This window comes from Somniosus microcephalus, chromosome 24 (genome assembly GCF_052327205.1).
Source record: "Somniosus microcephalus isolate GS21.2 chromosome 24, FLI_Smic_1.0, whole genome shotgun sequence".
Taxonomy (NCBI): domain Eukaryota; kingdom Metazoa; phylum Chordata; class Chondrichthyes; order Squaliformes; family Somniosidae; genus Somniosus; species Somniosus microcephalus.
The window spans coordinates 67,809,721-67,828,501 of NC_141010.1; the positions used below are offsets into that span (position 1 = coordinate 67,809,721).

Sequence of the window (18,781 nt, forward strand, 5' to 3'; positions counted from 1 at the left end):
TACTATATAACAGGCTGCAGGAGTTGAATGGCCTCCTGCAGTTACTATATAACAGGCTGCAGGAGTTGAATGGCCTCCTCCAGTTACTATATAACAGGCTGCAGGAGTTGAATTCCCTCCTCCAGTTACTATATAACAGGCTGCAGGAGTTGAATTCCCTCCTCCAGTTGCTATATAACAGGCTCGATGCGTTGAATGGCCTCCTCCAGTTAGTATATAACAGGCTGCAGGAGCTGAATGGCCTCCTCCAGTTACTATATAACAGGCTGCAGGAGTTGAATGGCCTCCTCCAGTTACTATATAACAGGCTGCAGGAGCTGAATGGCCTCCTCCAGTTACTATATAACAGGCTGCAGGAGTTGAATGGCCTCCTCCAGTTACTATATAACAGGCTGCAGGAGTTGAATGGCCTCCTCCAGTTACTATATAACAGGCTGCAGGAGCTGAATGGCCTCCTCCAGTTACTATATAACAGGCTGCAGGAGTTGAATGGCCTCCTCCAGTTAGTATATAACAGGCTGCAGGAGTTGAATGGCCTCCTCCAGTTACTATATAACAGGCTGCAGGAGTTGAATTCCCTCCTCCAGTTGCTATATAACAGGCTCGATGCGTTGAATGGCCTCCTCCAGTTACTATATAACAGGCTGCAGGAGCTGAATGGCCTCCTCCAGTTACTATATAACAGGCTGCAGGAGCTGAATGGCCTCCTCCAGTTACTATATAACAGGCTGCAGGAGTTGAATGGCCTCCTCCAGTTACTATATAACAGGCTGCAGGAGTTGAATTCCCTCCTCCAGTTGCTATATAACAGGCTCGATGCGTCGAATGGCCTCCTCCAGTTAGTATATAACAGGCTGCAGGAGTTGAATGGCCTCCTCCAGTTAGTATATAACAGGCTGCAGGAGTTGAATGGCCTCCTCCAGTTACTATATAACAGGCTGCAGGAGCTGAATGGCCTCCTCCAGTTACTATATAACAGGCTGCAGGAGCTGAATGGCCTCCTCCAGTTACTATATAACAGACTGCAGGAGTTGAATGGCCTCCTCCAGTTACTATATAACAGGCTGCAGGAGTTGAATGGCCTCCTCCAGTTACTATATAACAGGCTCGATGCATTGAATGGCCTCCTCCAGTTACTATATAACAGGCTGCAGGAGTTGAATGGCCTCCTCCAGTTACTATATAACAGGCTGCAGGAGTTGAATGGCCTCCTCCAGTTACTATAGAACAGGCTGCAGGAGTTGAATGGCCTCCTCCAGTTACTATATAACAGGCTGCAGGAGTTGAATGGCCTCCTCCTGTTCCTATATAACAGGCTGCAGGAGCTGAATGGCCTCCTCCTGTTCCTATGTAACAGGCTCGATGCGTTGAACGGCCTCCTCCAGTTTCCAGATCTGGGGATTGTTCTTCCCAGCTGTTTTGGGGATGGCATTGGGCAGTCGTTGGGAGCTCAGTGCTTTGTTGCCTGCGAGCTGTCTGATCGTCGCTACTCCTGATAATCCTGTTTCTTCGTCATGCAAGAATTTCCCCAACCGTTGCTCTTTTCCATCACCTCTAGGGTTATTAGCCAGGTTTGCATCGAGGAATCCGTGATCTTCACCAGTAACAGCCCTTTCCCAACTGTTATCCACAAGGACCACTTGGACAGTCTCTTCTGTGTAATCGTTAACGACCGTAAGTAACACAAAAGACAGATTTCTAGAGCAACAACAACAACTTGCATTTATATAGCGTATTTATTGTAGTAAAACGTCCCAAGGCGCTTCACAGGAGTGTCATAAAGCAAAATTTGACACCGAGCCACAGAAGGAGATACTAGGACAGGTGACCAAAATTTTGTCAAAGAGGATGGTTTTAAGGAGCATCTTAAATAAGGAGAGAGAGGCGGAGAGGTTTAGGGAGGGAATTCCAGAGCTTTGGATCCAGGCAGTTGAAGGCACGGCTGCCAATGACGGAGCGATGCAAATCGGGGATAAATAATTGGAGGAGCGCAGAGATCTCGGAGGGTTATAGGGCTGGAGGAGGTTACAGAGATTGGGAGGTTGTAGGGGGCTGGAGGATGTTAGAGATAGGGAGCGCTGTAGGGGCTGGAGGAGGTTACAGAGATAGGGAGTACTGTAGGGGCTGGAGGAGGTTACAGAGATGGGGAGCGCTGGAGGAGGTTACAGAGATAGGGAGCGCTGTAGGGCCTGGAGGAGGTTACAGAAATAGGGAGGGTTGTAGGGGCTGGAGGAGGTTACAGAGATAGGGAGGGTTGTAGGGGCTGGCGGAGGTTACAGAGATAGGGAGGGTTGTAGGGCTGGAGGAGGTTACAGAGATAGGGAGGGTTGTAGGGCTGGAGGAGGTTACAGAGATAGGGAGGGTTGTAGGGGCTGGCGGAGGTTACAGAGATAGGGAGGGTTGTAGGGCTGGAGGAGGTTACAGAGATAGGGAGGGTTGTAGGGCTGGAGGAGGTTACAGAGATAGGGAGGGTTGTAGGGCTGGAGGAGGTTACAGAGATAGGGAGGGTTGTAGGGGCTGGAGGAGGTTACAGAGATAGGGAGGGTTGTAGGGGCTGGAGGAGGTTACAGAGATAGGGAGGGTTGTAGGGCTGGAGGAGGTTACAGAGATAGGGAGGGTTGTAGGGCTGGAGGAGGTTACAGTGATAGGGAGGGTTGTAGGGCTGGAGGAGGTTACAGAGATTGGGAGGGGCGAGGCCAGGGAGGGATTTGAACAGGAGGTTGAGAATTTAAAATCGAGGCGTTGTACTTCAGCGAGCACAGGGGGTGGTTTTTTAAATTTAAAATTGAACATTTTATTTACAGTTAATGACATTACAGAGCTCAGGCTCAGCTCTTTGCACAAAGTGACAAGCCATCATTCCCTGCAAGGCAGGGGTCCCAGTCTCTTCAAGTTGGTGATGTGATCTCCAAGCTTCTTGATCATCTTCACTTGTTCATCCAGATAGTGGGTCTCCAGGAATTCACACAGATGAGGGTCGGCGCTCCCAGTGGAGAGTTGGTGTAGATCCAGCAGACTCTGGTTGACATTCTTCTCCGCCCACAGAGCTCTTCAGTGAGAGCGACTTGGTGCCAGTAAGGATGCAGGCAGCCGAATTTTGGATGAGCTCAAGTTTACGGAGGGTTTACAGAGCCACAAGACGAGAGATGTGTTTCTAGTTTTGCTGGGCGTTTGTCCCGGGCTCCTCTTCGCATCAGCTGTGGCTCAGTGGGCAGCACTCTCGCCTCTGAGTCATACAAGGGTCAAGTCCCCACTCCAGAGACTTGGACATGTAACCTAGGCTTGACACTCCTGGTGCAGTACTGAGGGAGCGCTGCACTGTCCGAGGTTCCGTCCTTCGGATGAGGCGTTAAACCGAGTCGGCCCTCGGGTGGATGTAAAAGATCCCACAGCTATTTCCAAGAAGAGCAGGGGAGTTCTCCCCTGTGTCCTGGGCCCATATTTATCCCTCAATCAATATCATTAAAACAGATTATCTGGTTATCATCACATTGCTGTTTGTGGGAGCTTGTGTGTAAACTGGCTGGCATGTTTTCTACATCACAACAGTGACCACACTTCAATAGGTCCTTCATTGGCAGTGAAGTGCTTTGGGACGTCCGGAGGTGGTGAAAGGCGCTGGAGAAATGCAAGTCTTTTTTTTCTACCCGGGATTCTTCATGTCCACAAGGACATGGGACCTCGGTTTAGTGCAGGGTTGAAGATTAAATAAAGCATTGACCCTCCATCAGAGAGAGGAGACCCTCCCTCCCTTTGTCTGGGACTGGATTGCTTGTGTCCTTCCTTGAATGGGGGCTGGGTGGGGGGCAGAGGGTGTTCACAAACCCTAAAGGGGAGAGAATCGTAACCATGCGCAGAAATTAAAAGGTGATTAAAACCTTCTGTCTCTTGTTCCAGCGAAGACAAATTACTTGGTGCCGCCCCAGCCTGTCGCCAGGGAGAGTTTCCCGTCGCTGGTCTCGCAGTTCGCTAGAGGCTCCTTCGTCGTCCCTTCGCAGCGGGTGTTCTTCGAAGGCGGGGGCAGGGTAAGAGCAGGCCCCTTCGCTGCACAACCTTGGTGCTGATGCTGGCGGGACCCCCCGTCGTGGCGAAATTCGCGGCGTGTCTCGGGTGATCGGCGAGTTTGAGGGGGTAGGAGGCGTGGGTTGGGTGGAAGGTCCTGGAGTGTGGGTGTAGGTTCTGTGGGGTGTTTATGTGGTGGGGTCGGGGATGTGTGTCTGGGGTGTTAGTGGGTGGGTGGAGGGGCAGGGGCTATAAGGGGGGGTGGGTGGAGAGGGTGCGGGGGATCCAGAAGGGAGGGGGGCAACGTTCCCATTAAGCCACATGGTCGTGCAGCAGTCTGGAGGTCCCGCGCAGGCAGCTCATCTGTTTTTACACGGGACAAGCCACACGTGAGTGAAAATATGAATGGGCTGCGCAGCCAGTTAAAGGGACCACGCATGCCCTTTAGTCACTGTTCCAATTAGCGCGCAGCAAGGTCCCATAAGCAGCTTGATAATGACCAGACAATGTTTTAGTGATATGGGCTGAGGGATAAATATGGGTCGGGACACCGGGGAGAACTCCCCTGCTCTACTTCCAATAGTATCCGGTGGAACGTTTCTGTCCACCTCCCTCAGTACTGCACTAGGATTGTCAGTCTGGATTATGGGCTCAAGTCTCTGGAGAGGGACTTGAACCCACAACCTTCTGACTGAGAGGCGAGGGTGCTACCATTCAGGCAAGACTGTAACCATGTTTAACATCAACTACCTTTCACCCAGCATGTTTTCTGCCTTTCTGCCTCTGTGAAGCGCCTAGCAGAATCAGACAGTGTGTGAGCGCAGAGATGCTGGGGGGTTTTTAGGCTAGATGAGGTTACAGAGATAGGGAAGGGCGAGGGCCATGGAACGATTTGAACAGAAAGGTGAAATTTTAAAATTAAGGCGTTGCGGGACTGGGAGCCAATGTGGGTCAGCGAGCACGGGGTGATGGGTAAATGGGACGAGGTGTGAGTTAGGACACGGGCAGCAGAGTTTTGGACGAGCTCATGTTTATGGAGGGTGCAAGGATCTCAGCAGAGACTGAGGACTCCTGTTCCCCCATTGTTCACACTGACCTTTTGAGCTAATAGGTGCTTCTCAGAACCGGTATATAATCATCACGCTCTCTTCTGTCCTCTCAACACAGATCACGGCTGCGCCCAAACACGTCTACCGGGTAAGATCGGAAACTTGCGATCGGCTCACTAGCGTCGGAACCCAAGTTGATGCAACCTGTCCTCATAATTTAACCCTTTTAGCCCTGGTATCATTCTGGTGAATCTGCGCTGCCCCCCTTCCAAGGCCAATATATCCTTCCTGAGGTGCAGAGCCTGGAACTATATGCAGTTCTCTAATTGGGGTCTAACCAGAGCTCTGTACTAATCACCCTTTGTATTCCAGCCCTGCAGGTGAAGGCTAATATTCCATTAGCTTTATTATTATTTTTTGTACCTGTCCACTAGCTTTTAGTGATTTGTGCACGTGGGCTCCCAAATCTCTCTGCTCCTCCATACTTCCTAGACTCCCGACGTTAAGACTCCGAGATGAAGTCCTGCTACGGTGCAGTTGAATACTTATATAATCATATACAACACAGAAGGAGGCCATTTGGCCCATTGTGCCTGTGCCGGCTCTGTGGTCGAGCTCTCCAATTAGTCCCACTCCCCCTGCTCTTTCCCCAGAGCCCTGCAAAGGTTGTCTTCCAGTATTTATCCAATTTCCTCTTGAAAGTCACTACTGAATTTGCTTCCAACACCCTTTAGGTAGTGTATTCCAGATCATAACTCGCTGCGTAAAAAAAATGTCTCCTCATCACCCCCCCTCCCCCAGTTCTTTTGCCAATTATATTAAACCTATGCCCTCTGGTGACTGACCCTCCTGCCAGTGGAAACAGTGTTTCCCTATCGACTTTATCAAAACCCTTCATACATTTAACTACCTCTAATAAATCTGCATTTAACCTTCTCTGCTCCAAGGAGAACAACCCCAGCTTCTCCAGTCTCTCCATGTAGCTGAAGTCCCTCATCCCTGGTACCATTCTGGTAAATCTCCTCTGCACCCTCTCCAAAGCCTTGACATCTGTCCTAAAGTGTGTCCAGCTACTACTAGTCCAGCCGTATCATTTTGAAGTCCTCATAATTTGACCCTCTGAGCCCTGGTGTCAGGGTGGCATTTGGCATTGGAACAGGAGGAGGCCATTCAGCCCCTCGAGCCTGCTCTGCCATTCAATGAGATCATGGCTGACCTGTGACCTAACTCCATATACCCGCCTTTGCCCAATATTCCTTAATACCTTTGGTTAACAAAAATCTGTCAATCTCAGATTTAAAATGAACAATTTACCCAGCATCAATTGCTGTTTGCGGAAGAGAGTTCCAAACTTCTATCACCCTTTGTGTGTCGAAGTGTTTCCTAACTTCACTCCTGAACGGCCTGACTCTAATTTTGAGACTATGTCCCCTAGTCCTAGACTCCCCAACCAGCGGAAACGGTTTCTCTCTATCTTACCCCATCAGTTCCCCTTCATATCTTGAAAACTTCGATCAGATCACCCCTTAACATTCTAAATTCCAGCGAATACAACTGTAGTTTGTGTAATCTCTCCTCGTAATTTAACATTGGAGTCCAGGTATCATTCTGGTAAATCTACGCTGCACTCCCTCCAAGGCCAATAGATCCTTCCTAAGGTGTGGTGCCCAAAACTGCTCACTGTGCTCCAGGTGTGGTCTAACCAGGGCTTTGTATAGCAGTGGCTGACTATCAGAGTGCCTCCCTTCCCTGCTCATCTGCCCAGCTAGGTAGAGGCGAGAGGAGGGAGGGGGAAGAGAAGCGATCGACCGATAGATCTTCCTTTCTCCAGTGCCTTTCTCGTGGTTGGGACGCCCCGAAGCCCTTTGCGACCGGCCAATGACTCTCCCTTTAAAGTGTGACCGCTACTACAACACAGGCATGGTGCGGGCCAGCCAATCGGGGCACGGCGTGGTCCCGCGGGCGGCAAAGTCCCGCGGGCGATGAGGTGGACACCCAGCCAGCTCCAGTGTTTGCGGTTGGTGCTGGCGGCGGGAGGTGCGTGTGAAGAGTCTGGATGTCTCATCAACGCTGTAGTTTTCTTGCCTCCCTCTGCCCATCTCCTCCTCCCCCACAGGTGTGTAAAGATGGTGAGCTTGGTGGTGGGGTCCTCTCAACTTGCTGCCCAAAACCATTGGCGGGGGGGGGCCACCCAAAGCCCACTTGGGTGGTGCCATCACCATGGTAACACGCTGACCCATTTGACGGAATCCCATTCATACAGAGCCTTTCACCACCACAGGGTGTCCCAAAGCAATTCAAAGATAATGAAATAACAACAGAAAATTCTGGAAATGCTCAGCAGGTCAGGCAGCATCTGTGGAGAGAGAAACAGAGTTAATGTTTCAGGTCGATGACCCTTTGTCAGAACTGGAAAATGTTAGCAATGTAACAGATTTTTAAGCAGGTGTAGGGGCTGGGAGAGTGGGGAGGGGAGGAAGGAACAAAAGGGAAGGTCTGTGATCGGATAGAAGGCAGGAGAGATTAGAAGACAAAAGGGATGATGGTGTGAGGCAAAAGGAGATGGTAATGGGACAAATTAAGAAACATAAGATGACAAGATGAGGCGTAAATGGCAATGGCGGAATCATCAACAGTCATCAATGTACTGGAAAAAGAGGTGAGGGAGGGGACCTGAGTAAGACTGGAACAAAGAATATTCCACATATCCCACAAAGGCAGTCATAGCTAGGACCCATGCGGGTTCCCATAGCAACGCCTTTAATTTGGACGAAGTGAGTAGTGCCACCTCACCTCTTTCCGGTACATTGATGACTATCGGTGCCGTTTCCTGCTCTCGTCCTGAACTAGACAATTTCATTCACTTTGCCTCCAATTTCCACCCTTCCCTCACCTTCACATGGTCCATCCGGATCCGACTCTTCCCTTCCCTTCCTCGACTTCTCTGTCTCCATTTCTGGGGATAGGTTATTGACCAACATTCACTACAAGCCCACTGACTCACACAGCTACCTGGACTACACTTCCTCCCACCCTACTTCCTGTAAGGACTTTATTCCATTCTCCCAATTTCTCCGTCTCCACCACATCTGCTCCGACGATGCCACCTTCCACACCAGTGCTTCCAACATGTCTTCCTTTTTTCTCAACTGAGGATTCCCCTCTACTGTGGTTGACACGGCCCTCGACCGTGTCCATTCTATCTCCCGCACTTCTGCCCTCACCCCTGCCTCTCCCTCCTGGAACCACGATAGAGTTCCCCTTGTCCTCACCTTTCACTCCACCAGCCTCCACATTCAACGGATCATCCTCCGCCATTTCTGCCACCTCCAGCATGATCCCACCACTGAACACATCTTCCCCTCACCTCTCCTTTCAGCATTCCAAAGGGACTGCTCCCTCTGCGACACCCTGGTCCACTCCTCTGTCACCCCCAATACCCCTTCCCACGGCACCTTCCCGTGCAAGCGTAGAGATGCAATACCTGCCTTTTTACCTCCTTAGGTTAGGTACTGGTACAGGTCTGGTTAGTGGTCAGGGACAGGAGGGTGTGACTGCAACTCAGACAGATAAGGGGAACTCCGGTGCAGTGCTGGAGGAGCCTCAGCCTTTGCCCTTGTCCAACAGGTATGAGGTTCTTGCCGCCTGTGTGGCTGAGGGAAAAGCCTGTATGATGGATGAGCAAACTGACCATGGCACCATGGTGCAGGAGACCATTCAAGGAGGGGGGTGTGTGAGAGGGAATGTAGTTGTGGTAGGAGACAGTATAGTCAGGGGGGTAGATACTGTTCTCTGCAGCCGTGACCGAGAGTTCCGAAGGTTAAAGACATCTCGCAGCTGGAGAAGAACTTGGAGTGGGAGCGGGAGGATCCAGTTGTCGTGGTCCACGTAGGAACCAAAGACATAGGTAGAACTAAGAATGAAGTTCTGCTGAGGGAGTTTGAGGAGCTAGGATCCAAATTAAAAAGCCGAACCTCAAAGGTAATAATCTCTGGATTGTTACCTGAGCCACGAGCAAATTGACATAGGGACAAACAGATTAGAGGTTTAACTGCGTGGCTCAAAGAGTGGTGTGGGAGGAAGGGGTTTCAGTTCATGGGGCACTGGCACCAATACTGGGAGCTGTTCTGTTGGGATGGGCTCCACTTAAACCAGGCTGGGACCAGTGTCCTGGCGAACTGAATAACTAGGGCAGTAGACAGGGCTTTAAACTAATGAAGGGGGTGGGGGGGGGGCGGGAGGATTTAGGTAAGAGTTAATTTAAAAGCAGCGAGAGAAATGTCAAGGCTCTCGAGCAGAGTAGAGTTTTGGGTAAAAATAAGCAGAGTGGGTCAGGAAGGGACAGAGAGAGTAACAAAGGTCATAGGGCATCAGTGACTTGAGGTGACATCAGGGAAAAATAGAAAAAAGTCAAAGGTAAAGGCACTATATCTGAATGCACGAAGCATTCGCAACAAAATAGATGAATTAATAGCGCAGATAGAAATTAACAGGTTTGATCTAATAGCCATAACAGAGACGTGGTTGGGAACTAAATATTCCAGAATACATGGGGGGAAAATTGAGTCGCGCCCTCTTTGGGGCGCAAACTACGTGGGGGCGCTACTTTTTGAACGGTAGCACTCCAAGAGGGAAGCAGGGCGCTACTGGAAGAGCTCACGGAGAGCAGCCGGCACCCCGCGGGGGATCTTCACAGGTGCCAGGGACAGCAGCGGGGGCAGGAGGCCAGTAACAAAAATGGCCGCCCGCCACCTCCCCTTTAACTAGCGCTGCCCCGGCCGCAGGTCGGCCCCCCCTGAACCCGTCGGACATAGCGTCTGGCGATAAGTTGGGGGGCGCCACCGAAGATTGCGGCCGGGGCGCTGCGCACGGCAATTGACGTCATCGCCGGCGGGGCAGCGCCATGGGGCACTAACGGTTACCGCCGCCACTAACCTCCCGCTGAATTTTGCGGGAGGCACTGGCAGCACCACGCCCGGGCGCCAGTTGCTTTGTGCCCCATTAGCACCAAGCAACCAAATTTTTCCCCTCTTAACTTTTAGAAGAGATAGGCAAAATGGAAAAGGAGGCGGGGTAGCCCTGGTAATAAAGGATGGGATAAAGACAGTAGAGAGAAAGGATCTTAGCTCTGAAAATCAAGAAGTAGAATCAGTTTGGATCGAGCTAAGAAACAGCAAGGGGCAGAAAACATTGGTGGGAGTTGTTTATAGGCCCCCAAACAGTAGTTGTAATGTAGGGCTAAGTATAAATCAGGAAATTAGAGGCGCCTGTAACAAGGGTAATACAGTAATCATGGGGGACTTTAATCTACATACAGACTGGGCAAACCAAATTTGCAGCAATAGCGTGGAAGACGAATTCATGGAATGTATGCAAGATAGGTTTCGAGATCAGTATGTTGAGGAAGCAACTAGGGAGCAGGCTATTTTAGATCTAGTATTGTGCAACGAGAAAGGGTTAACTCATAACCTTGTAGTAAAGGGGCCTTTAGGGAAGAGTGACCATAATATGATAGAATTTTATATTGAGTTTGAAAGTGACTTAGTTAAATCCGAAACTAGGGTCTTCAATCTAAACAAAGCAAACCGTAGTTATGAGGGGCGAGTTGGCTAAGGTAGATTGGGAAACTACATTAAAAGGTATGACAGTGGACGAGCAATGGCTAGCATTTAAAGAATTAAACATAATTTACAACAAATACACATTCCTTTAAGGCACAAAAGCCCCACAGGAAAAGTGGTCCAACCGTGGCTAACAAGTTAAAGATAGCACTAGATCAAAGGAAGAGGCTTAAAATGCTGCCAAAAAGAGTAGTAAGCCTAAGGATTAGGAGGATTTTAGAATTCAGCAAAGGAGGATCATGAAATTGATAAAGAAAGGGAAAATAGAATATGAGAGTAAACTAGTGAGAGACATAAAAACAGACTGTAAAAGCTTCCATAGGTATGTAAAAAGGAAAAGATTAGCGAAAGTAAATGTGGGTCCCTTATAGGCTGAGACAGGAGAAATTATAATGGGGAATAAGGAAATGGCGGAGAAATTAAACAAATACTTTGGCTGCGATTTTGCAAATGGATGCGGCTTGGTAGTGGGTCAGCTGGTTTCCGGTGACTTGATTGAAACATATAAGATCCTGAGGGGTCTGGACAGGGTGGATGTGGAGAGGATGTTTCCTCTTCTGGGAGAATCTAGAATTAGGGGTCATTGTTTAAAAATAAGAGAATTTTTTTCTCAGAGGGTCGTGAGTCTTTGGCACTCTCTTCCTCAGAGGGCGGTTGCAGCAATCTTTGAATATTTTTAAGGCAGAGGTAGATAAATTCTTGATGAGCAAGGGGGTGGAAGGTAATCGGGGGTAAGCGGGAATGTAGAGTAATCAGATCAGCCATGATCTTATTGAATGGCGGAGCAGGCTCGAGGGGCCGAGTGGACTACTCCTGCTCCTATTTCTTATGTTCTCCTCCCTTCCTACTGTTCAGGGCCCCGAACACTCCATCCAGGTTAAAGAGCGATTTACTTGTACTTCCTGCAATTTAGAATACTGTATTCGCTGCTCACGATGCGGTGGTCTCTACATTGGAGAGACTAAACACAGATTGGGCGACCGCTATGCGGAACACCTCCGTTCAGTCCGTAAGCGTGACCCTGAGCTTCTGGTCGCCTGTCACTTTAATTCTCCGCTCCACTCCCACTTTGACCTCTCCGTCCTCAGCCTCTTGCACTGTTCCAACAAAGCTCAACGTAAGCTCGAGAAACAGCACCTCATCTTTCAATTGGGCACTTTACAGCCTTCTGGACTCAACATCGAGTTCAACAATTTCAGACCATAACCTCAGCCACTTTTTTTTTCCCTTTTTCCTTTTTTTTCTCACATGGCAGCTGTCGCTGATTCTGCCAGTGTCATTTACACTTCATCTAGAGTCATCTTTTGTTTCTTAACTTGCCCCATTACCATCTCCTTTTGCCTCGCACCATCATCCCTTTTGTCGTTTAATCTCTCCTGCCTTCCACCCGATCACAGACCTTCCCTTAGTTCTTTCTTCCCCTTCCCCTTTCCCTGCCCCCACATTGCTTAAAAATCTGTTACATCTCTAACTTTTTCCAGTTCTGACGAAGGGTCATCAACCTGAAACGTGAACTGTTTCTCTCTCTACAGATGCTGCCCGACCCGCTGAGTATTTATAGCATTTTCTGTTTTTATTTCAGATTTCCAGCATCCGCAGTATGTTGCTTTTGTCAAAGATAATGAAGTATTGTTGAAATGTGGTGTCTGTTGTAATGTCGGAAATGCGGCAGCCAATTTGTGCCCAGAGAGATCCCACAAACAGCAATGTGATAATGACCATAGAGTCATAAGGCTGGATTTTCCCAGCCCAGAGGAAGCAGGTTTGGAGGCAGGACTGCTGGGAAAATGGGAAAAATTGGGAGCGGGTCCCAACCCGCCTCCGAACCATCTTCCCGGGAGGCGGGTCCCCGACTCGCGCAGGGACCCGTCTCCGAGCGGTGGGAAGGGGATTAGAGCCAATTAACTGCCTGTTAACAGGTAAGTGTGGAAATGACAGCTGCAGAGGTGGTGTGATGGGTGCAATGGTGCACAGGTAAATATGACAGGTGAGAAAATGTAGTGAGAAATATTTTTATTCTGTTTATATGTATCTGCTGGTGACAAGATTTGATGTTTCTGTGAAGCCTGATCCGATTGGCAGAATTCACAGATGGCTTCTGCAATCTCACATGCAGCTGCCATCTGTTTTCTCCTAAGAAGAGTGTCATTGGTGAGTCTGGGTGCAAGGGCTCACCTTTGGACAGTGATTGTCAGTGTTTGACAGCACCTCAATGCTGTCAAACACTGACAATTCATCTGTCAAAAAGTAATGGGGCCTGTCACTTTAACAAAACCAGCAGATGTAGTGTCATGAAACATAGAAGATAGAAGCAGGAGTAGGCCATTCGGCCCCTCGAGCGTGCTCCGCCATTCAATGAGATCATGGCTGATCATCCAAATTCAGTACCCTGTTCCTGCTTTCTCCCCATATCCCTTGATCCCTTTAGCCTTAAGAAATATATCCAACTCCTTCTTGAATATATTTAATGAATTGGCCTCCACTGCCTTCTGTGGCAGAGAATTCCACAGGTTCACCACTCTCTGGGTGAAAAAACTCCTCCTAATTTCTGTCCTAAATGGCTTACCCCTTATCCTTAGACTGTGACCCCTGGTTCTGGACTCCCCGACCATCGGGAACATCCTTCCAGCATCTAGTCCTGTTAGAATTTTATAAGTTTCAATGAGATCCACTCTCATTCTTCTAAACTCCAGCAAGTACAAGCCCAATCGACCCAATCTCTCCTCATACGTCATTCCTGCCATCTCAGGTATCAGCCTGGTGAATCTTCGCTGCACTCCTTCCATGGCAAGTACATCCTTCCTCTAAGGTGACCAAAACTGCACACAATACTCAAGATGTGGTCTCACCAAGGCCCTGTACAACTGCAGCAAGACATCCTTGTTCCTGTACTCAAACCCACTCGCTACGAAGGCCAATATACCATTTGCCTTCTTAACTGCCTGCTGCACCTGCATGCTTACCTTCAGCGACTGGTGCACAAGGACGCCCAGGTCTCGTTGCACTTCCCCTTCTCCCAATCTATTGCCATTCAGATAATAATCTGCCTTCCTGTTTTTGACACCAAAGTGGATAACCTCTCATTTATCCACGTTATATTGCTTCTGCCCAATCACTGAACCTGTCCAAATCATACTGGAGTTTCTCGGCATCCTCCTCACAGCACACACGCCCACCCAGCTTTGTGTCGTCTGCAAACTTGGAGATATTACATCTAGTTCCCTCGTCCAGATCATTAATATATATTGTGAATAGCTGGGGTCCAAGGACTGATCCCTGCGGTACCCCACTAGTCACTCCTGCCAGTCAGAAAAAGAGCCGTTTATTCCAACTCTTTGCTTTCTGTCTGCCAACCAGTTCTCTATCCAAGTCAATACCTTGCCTCCAATCCCATGTGCCTTTACATGCTAATCTATTATGCGGGACCTTATCGAAAGCCTTTTGAAAGTCCAAATACACCACATCCACTGGTTCGCCCTTATTTATTTTACCAGTTACATCCTCAAAAAATTCCAGTAGATTAGTCAAGCATGATTTACCTTTTGTAAATCCATGTTGACTTTGTCTGATCCGGTCACTTTTTTCCAAGTGCTCTGCTATTACCTCCTTTATAATTGACTCTAGCATTTTCCCCACTACCGATGTCAGGCTTACCGGTCTGTAATTCCCCGTTTTCTCTCTACCACCTTTTTTGAATAGTAGGGTAACATTAGCTACCCGCCAATCCATGGGTACTGTTCCAGAGTCTATCGACTTTTGGAAGATGACCAGCAATGCATCTGCTATTTCTAGGGCCACTTCCTTAAGTACCCTAGGATGTAGATTATCAGGCCCTGGGGATTTATCGGCCTTCAATCCCATCAATTTCCCTAACACCGTTTCCCTACAAATACTGATTTCTATCAGTTCCTCCCTTTCATTAGACCCTATGTTCCCCGACATCTTTGGTAGGTTATTTGTGTCCTCCTTTGTGAAGACAGAACCAAAGTATGTATTTAATTGGTCTGCCATTTCTTTGTTCTCCATTACAAATTCCCCTGATTCTGACTGCAAGGAACCTACGCTTGACTTCACCAATAATTTTCTCTTCACATATCTATAAAAGCTTTTACAGTCAGTTTTTATGTTCCCTGCACGCTTACTCTCATACTCTATTTTCCCCCTCTTAGTTAATCCCTTTGTCCTCCTTTGTTGAATCCTAAACTGCTCCCAATCCTCAGGTTTACTGCTTTTTCTGGCCAATTTATATGTCCTCTCCTTGGATCTTTAATTTCCTTTGTTAGCCACGGTTGAGTCACCTTTTTTGGTTTATTTTTATGCCAAACTGGGATGAACAAATTATGTAGTTCATCCATGCGATCTTTGAATGTTTGCTATTGCCTATCCACCGTCAACCCTTTGAGTGACATTCCCCAATCAATCCTACCCAACTCGCACCTCATACCATCGTAGTCTCCTATATTTAAATTCAGGACCCTAGTCTCTGAGTCAACTACTTCACTCTCCATCTTAATGAAGAATTCTATCATATTGTTATCGCTCCGACCCAAGGGGCCTCGCAAAACAAGATTGCTAATTAATCCTTTCTCATTACATAATACCCAGTCTAAGATGGCCTGATCTCTGGTTGGTTCCTCGACGTATTGGTCCAGGAAACCATCCTGTATACACTCCAGGAATTCCTCCTCCACAGTATTGTTACTAATTTGGTTAGCCCAATCTATATGTAGATTAAAGTCACCCATGATAACTGCTGTGCCCTTAATGCATGCTTCTCTAATTTCCCGTTTAATGCCATCCCCGACCTCCGCATTACTGTTTGGAGGTCTATATACCACTCCCACTAACGTTTTCTGCCCCTTGGTATTTCTCAGTTCTACCCATACAGATTCCACATCGTAAGAACATAAGAAATAGGAGCAGGAGTTGGCCAATCGGCCCCTCGAGCCTGCTCCGCCATTCAATAAGATCATGGCTGATCTGATCCTAACCGCCAATCTACTATCACAGAACCATCTCCTGAATCTAACAGAATTAGACACATGAAATAGGAGCAGGATCAGGCTACACGGCCCCTGGGCCCGCTCCGCTACCCACAGGGCCATGTCCGATCCGAACCTAGACTCATGTCCAAATTCCTGCCCGTTCCCCGTAACCCTTAATTCCCTTTACTTCTAGGAAACTGTCTATTTCTGTTTTAAATTTATGTAATGATGTAGCTTCTACAGCTTTTTGGGGCAGCATATTCCATGGACCTATCACCCTCTGAGTGAAGTAGTTCCTCCTCATCTCAGTTTTGAAAGAGCAGCCCCTTATTCTAAGACTATGCCCCCTAGTTCTAGTTTCACCCATCACCGGGAACATCCTCCCTGCATCCACCCGATCCAACCCCTTCACAATCTTAAATGCTTCAATAAGATCGCCTCTCATTCTTCTGAACTCCAATGAGTAGAGTCCCAATCTACTCAACCTCTCCTCATATGTCCATCCCCTCATCCCCGGGATTAACCGAGTGAACCTTCTTTGTACTGACTCGAGAGCAAGTATGTCCTTTCTTAAGTATGGACACCAAAACTGTATGCAGTATTCCAGGTGCGGTCTCACCAATACCTTGTACAACTGAAGCAATACCTCCCTATTTTTATATTCTATCCCCCTAGCAATGAAAGCCAACATTCCATTGGCCTTCTTAATCACTTGCTGCACCTGCATACTAACCTTTTGAGTTTCGTGCACCAGGACCCCCAGATCTCTTTGTACTTCAGTACTTTCCAGTTTCTTGCCATTAAGATAATAACTTGCTCTACGATTTTTCCTGCCAAAGTGCATAACCTCACACTTTCCAGTATTGTATTCCATCTGCCAAATCTCTGCCCACTTACTTAGCCTGTCGATGTCCCCTTGCAGGTTTTTTATGTCCTCCTCACTCACTACTTTCCCTCCCATCTTAGTATCATCTGCAAACTTTGACATGTTACACTCGGTCACCTCCTCCAAATCGTTAATATAGATTGTAAAGAGTTGGGGACCCAGCACTGACCCCTGCGGAACACCACTAGTTACTGATTGCCAGTCTGAGAATGAACCATTTATCCCAACTCTCTGCCTTCTGTTAGATAGCCAATCCTCTATCCATGCCAGAATATTACCCCAATCCCGTGATTTTTTATCTTAAGCAATAATCTTTTGTGTGGCACCTTGTCAAATGCCTTTTGGAAGTCTAAATACACTACGTCCACTGGTTCCCCTTTATCCACCCTATGTTACTTCCTCAAAGAACTCCAGCAAATTTGTCAAACATGACTTCCCCTTCATAAAACCATGCTGACTTTGTCCTATTAAATTATGATTATCCAAATGTCCTGTTACTGTCTCCTTAATAATGGACTCCAAAATTTTACCTACCACAGATGTTAGGCTAACCGGTCTATAGTTTCCAGCCTTCTGTCTACTGCCCTTTTTAAATAAGGGTGTTACATTAGCAGTTTTCCAGTCTGCCGGGACCTTTGCTGAGTCCAGAGAGTTTTGGAAAATTATTACCAATGCATCCACAATCCCTACCGCCACTTCCCTCAAGACCCTAGGATGTAAGCCATCAGGTCCAGGTGATTTATCCGCCTTGAGTCCCATTATTTTACCGAGTACCACTTCCTTAGTGATTTTGATCATGTTTAGCTCCTCCCCCGCTATAGCCCCCTGTTTGTCCAGTGTTGGGATATTCTTAGTGTCTTCTACTGTAAAGACTGATACAAAATATTCATTCAGTGTTTTTGCCATCTCCATATTTCCCACCATTAATTTCCCGGTCTCATCCTCTAAGGGACCAACATTTACTTTAGCCACCCTTTTTCTTTTTATATAACTATAAAAACTCTTACTATCTGTTTTTATATTTTTTGCTAATTTACTTTCATAATCTATCTTCCCTTTCTTAATCAATATTTTTGTTATTTTTTGCTGTCTTTTAAAGTTTTCCCAATCCTCTATCCTCCCACTAGATTTGGCTACCTTATATGCTCTTGTTTTTAGTCGAATACTATCCTTAATTTCTTTACTTAGCCACGGATGGCTGTCTTTTCTTTTACACCCTTTTCTTCTCAGTGGAATATATTTTTTTTGGAAGTTGTAAAAGAACTCCTTAAATGTACACCACTGATCATGTATCGTCTTACCCTTTAATCTATTTTCCCAATCCACTCTACTCAATTCCGCTCTCATACCTTCATAGTCTCCTTTATTCAAGCTTAGCACGCTTGTTTGAGATCCAACCTTCTCACCCTCTAATTGAATATGGAATTCAACCATGTTGTGGTCACTCATTCCAAGGGGATCCTTTACTCGGACATTTTTAATTAATCCTGTCTCGTTACACAGGACCAGATCTAAGGTTGCTTGCCCCCTGGTCGGTTCAGTTACATACTGCTCAAGAAACCCATCCCTAATACACTCAATGAACTCATCCTCAAGGCAGCCCTGCCCAATTTGATCTGTCCAATTAATATGATAGTTAAAATCCCCCATAATTATAGATGTTCCCTTATTACAAGCCTCAACTATTTCCTGATTGATACTTCGTCCAACAGAGTTGCAACTGTTCGGAGGCCTATAGACTACGCCCACTCGTGGTTTTTTCCCCTTATTATTCCTTACCTCCACCCAAACTGTTTCATTATCCTGATCTTTTGACCCAATATCATTTCTCTGTATTACAGTGATTCCTTCCTTTATTAACATAGCCACCCCACTTCCCCTTCCCTCCTGCCTGTCCTTCCTGATCGTTAAATAACCTGGTATGTTTAATTCCCAGGCATTGTCACCCTGCAGCCATGTTTCTGTAATGGCCACAAGATCATACCCATATGTAGTTATTTGTGCCATTAACTCGTCTATTTTGTTACGAATGCTACGTGCATTCAGATAGAGAACTTTCAAATATGTTTTCACAGAATCACAGAAACCCCACAGTGCAGATAGAGGCCATTTCGGCCCATCGAGCCTGCACCGACACATATCCCACCCGATCCCCGTAACCCCTACACCAACACATACACTTAGTTCCTGCTTTTGCCCTTTTTATTACTTTACCTTTTACTCCATACCTTCTGCCCC

General features: G+C 47.4%; 1 protein-coding gene across 2 annotated transcripts in view; it reads left to right on the forward strand.

Moving 5' to 3' along the window:
* The window catches only part of LOC147101518 (tectonic-3-like), a 63,202-nt gene that overhangs the window by 8,911 nt on the left and 35,510 nt on the right, over nucleotides 1–18,781 (forward strand). For both annotated transcript variants that reach the window (XM_085966685.1, XM_085966686.1), the window contains exons 3-5: nucleotides 1,559–1,674; nucleotides 3,898–4,025; nucleotides 5,170–5,199. In XM_085966685.1, coding sequence (XP_085822811.1) covers nucleotides 1,559–1,674; nucleotides 3,898–4,025; nucleotides 5,170–5,199 — 274 coding nt within the window. The remainder of the gene's footprint in view (nucleotides 1–1,558; nucleotides 1,675–3,897; nucleotides 4,026–5,169; nucleotides 5,200–18,781) is intronic.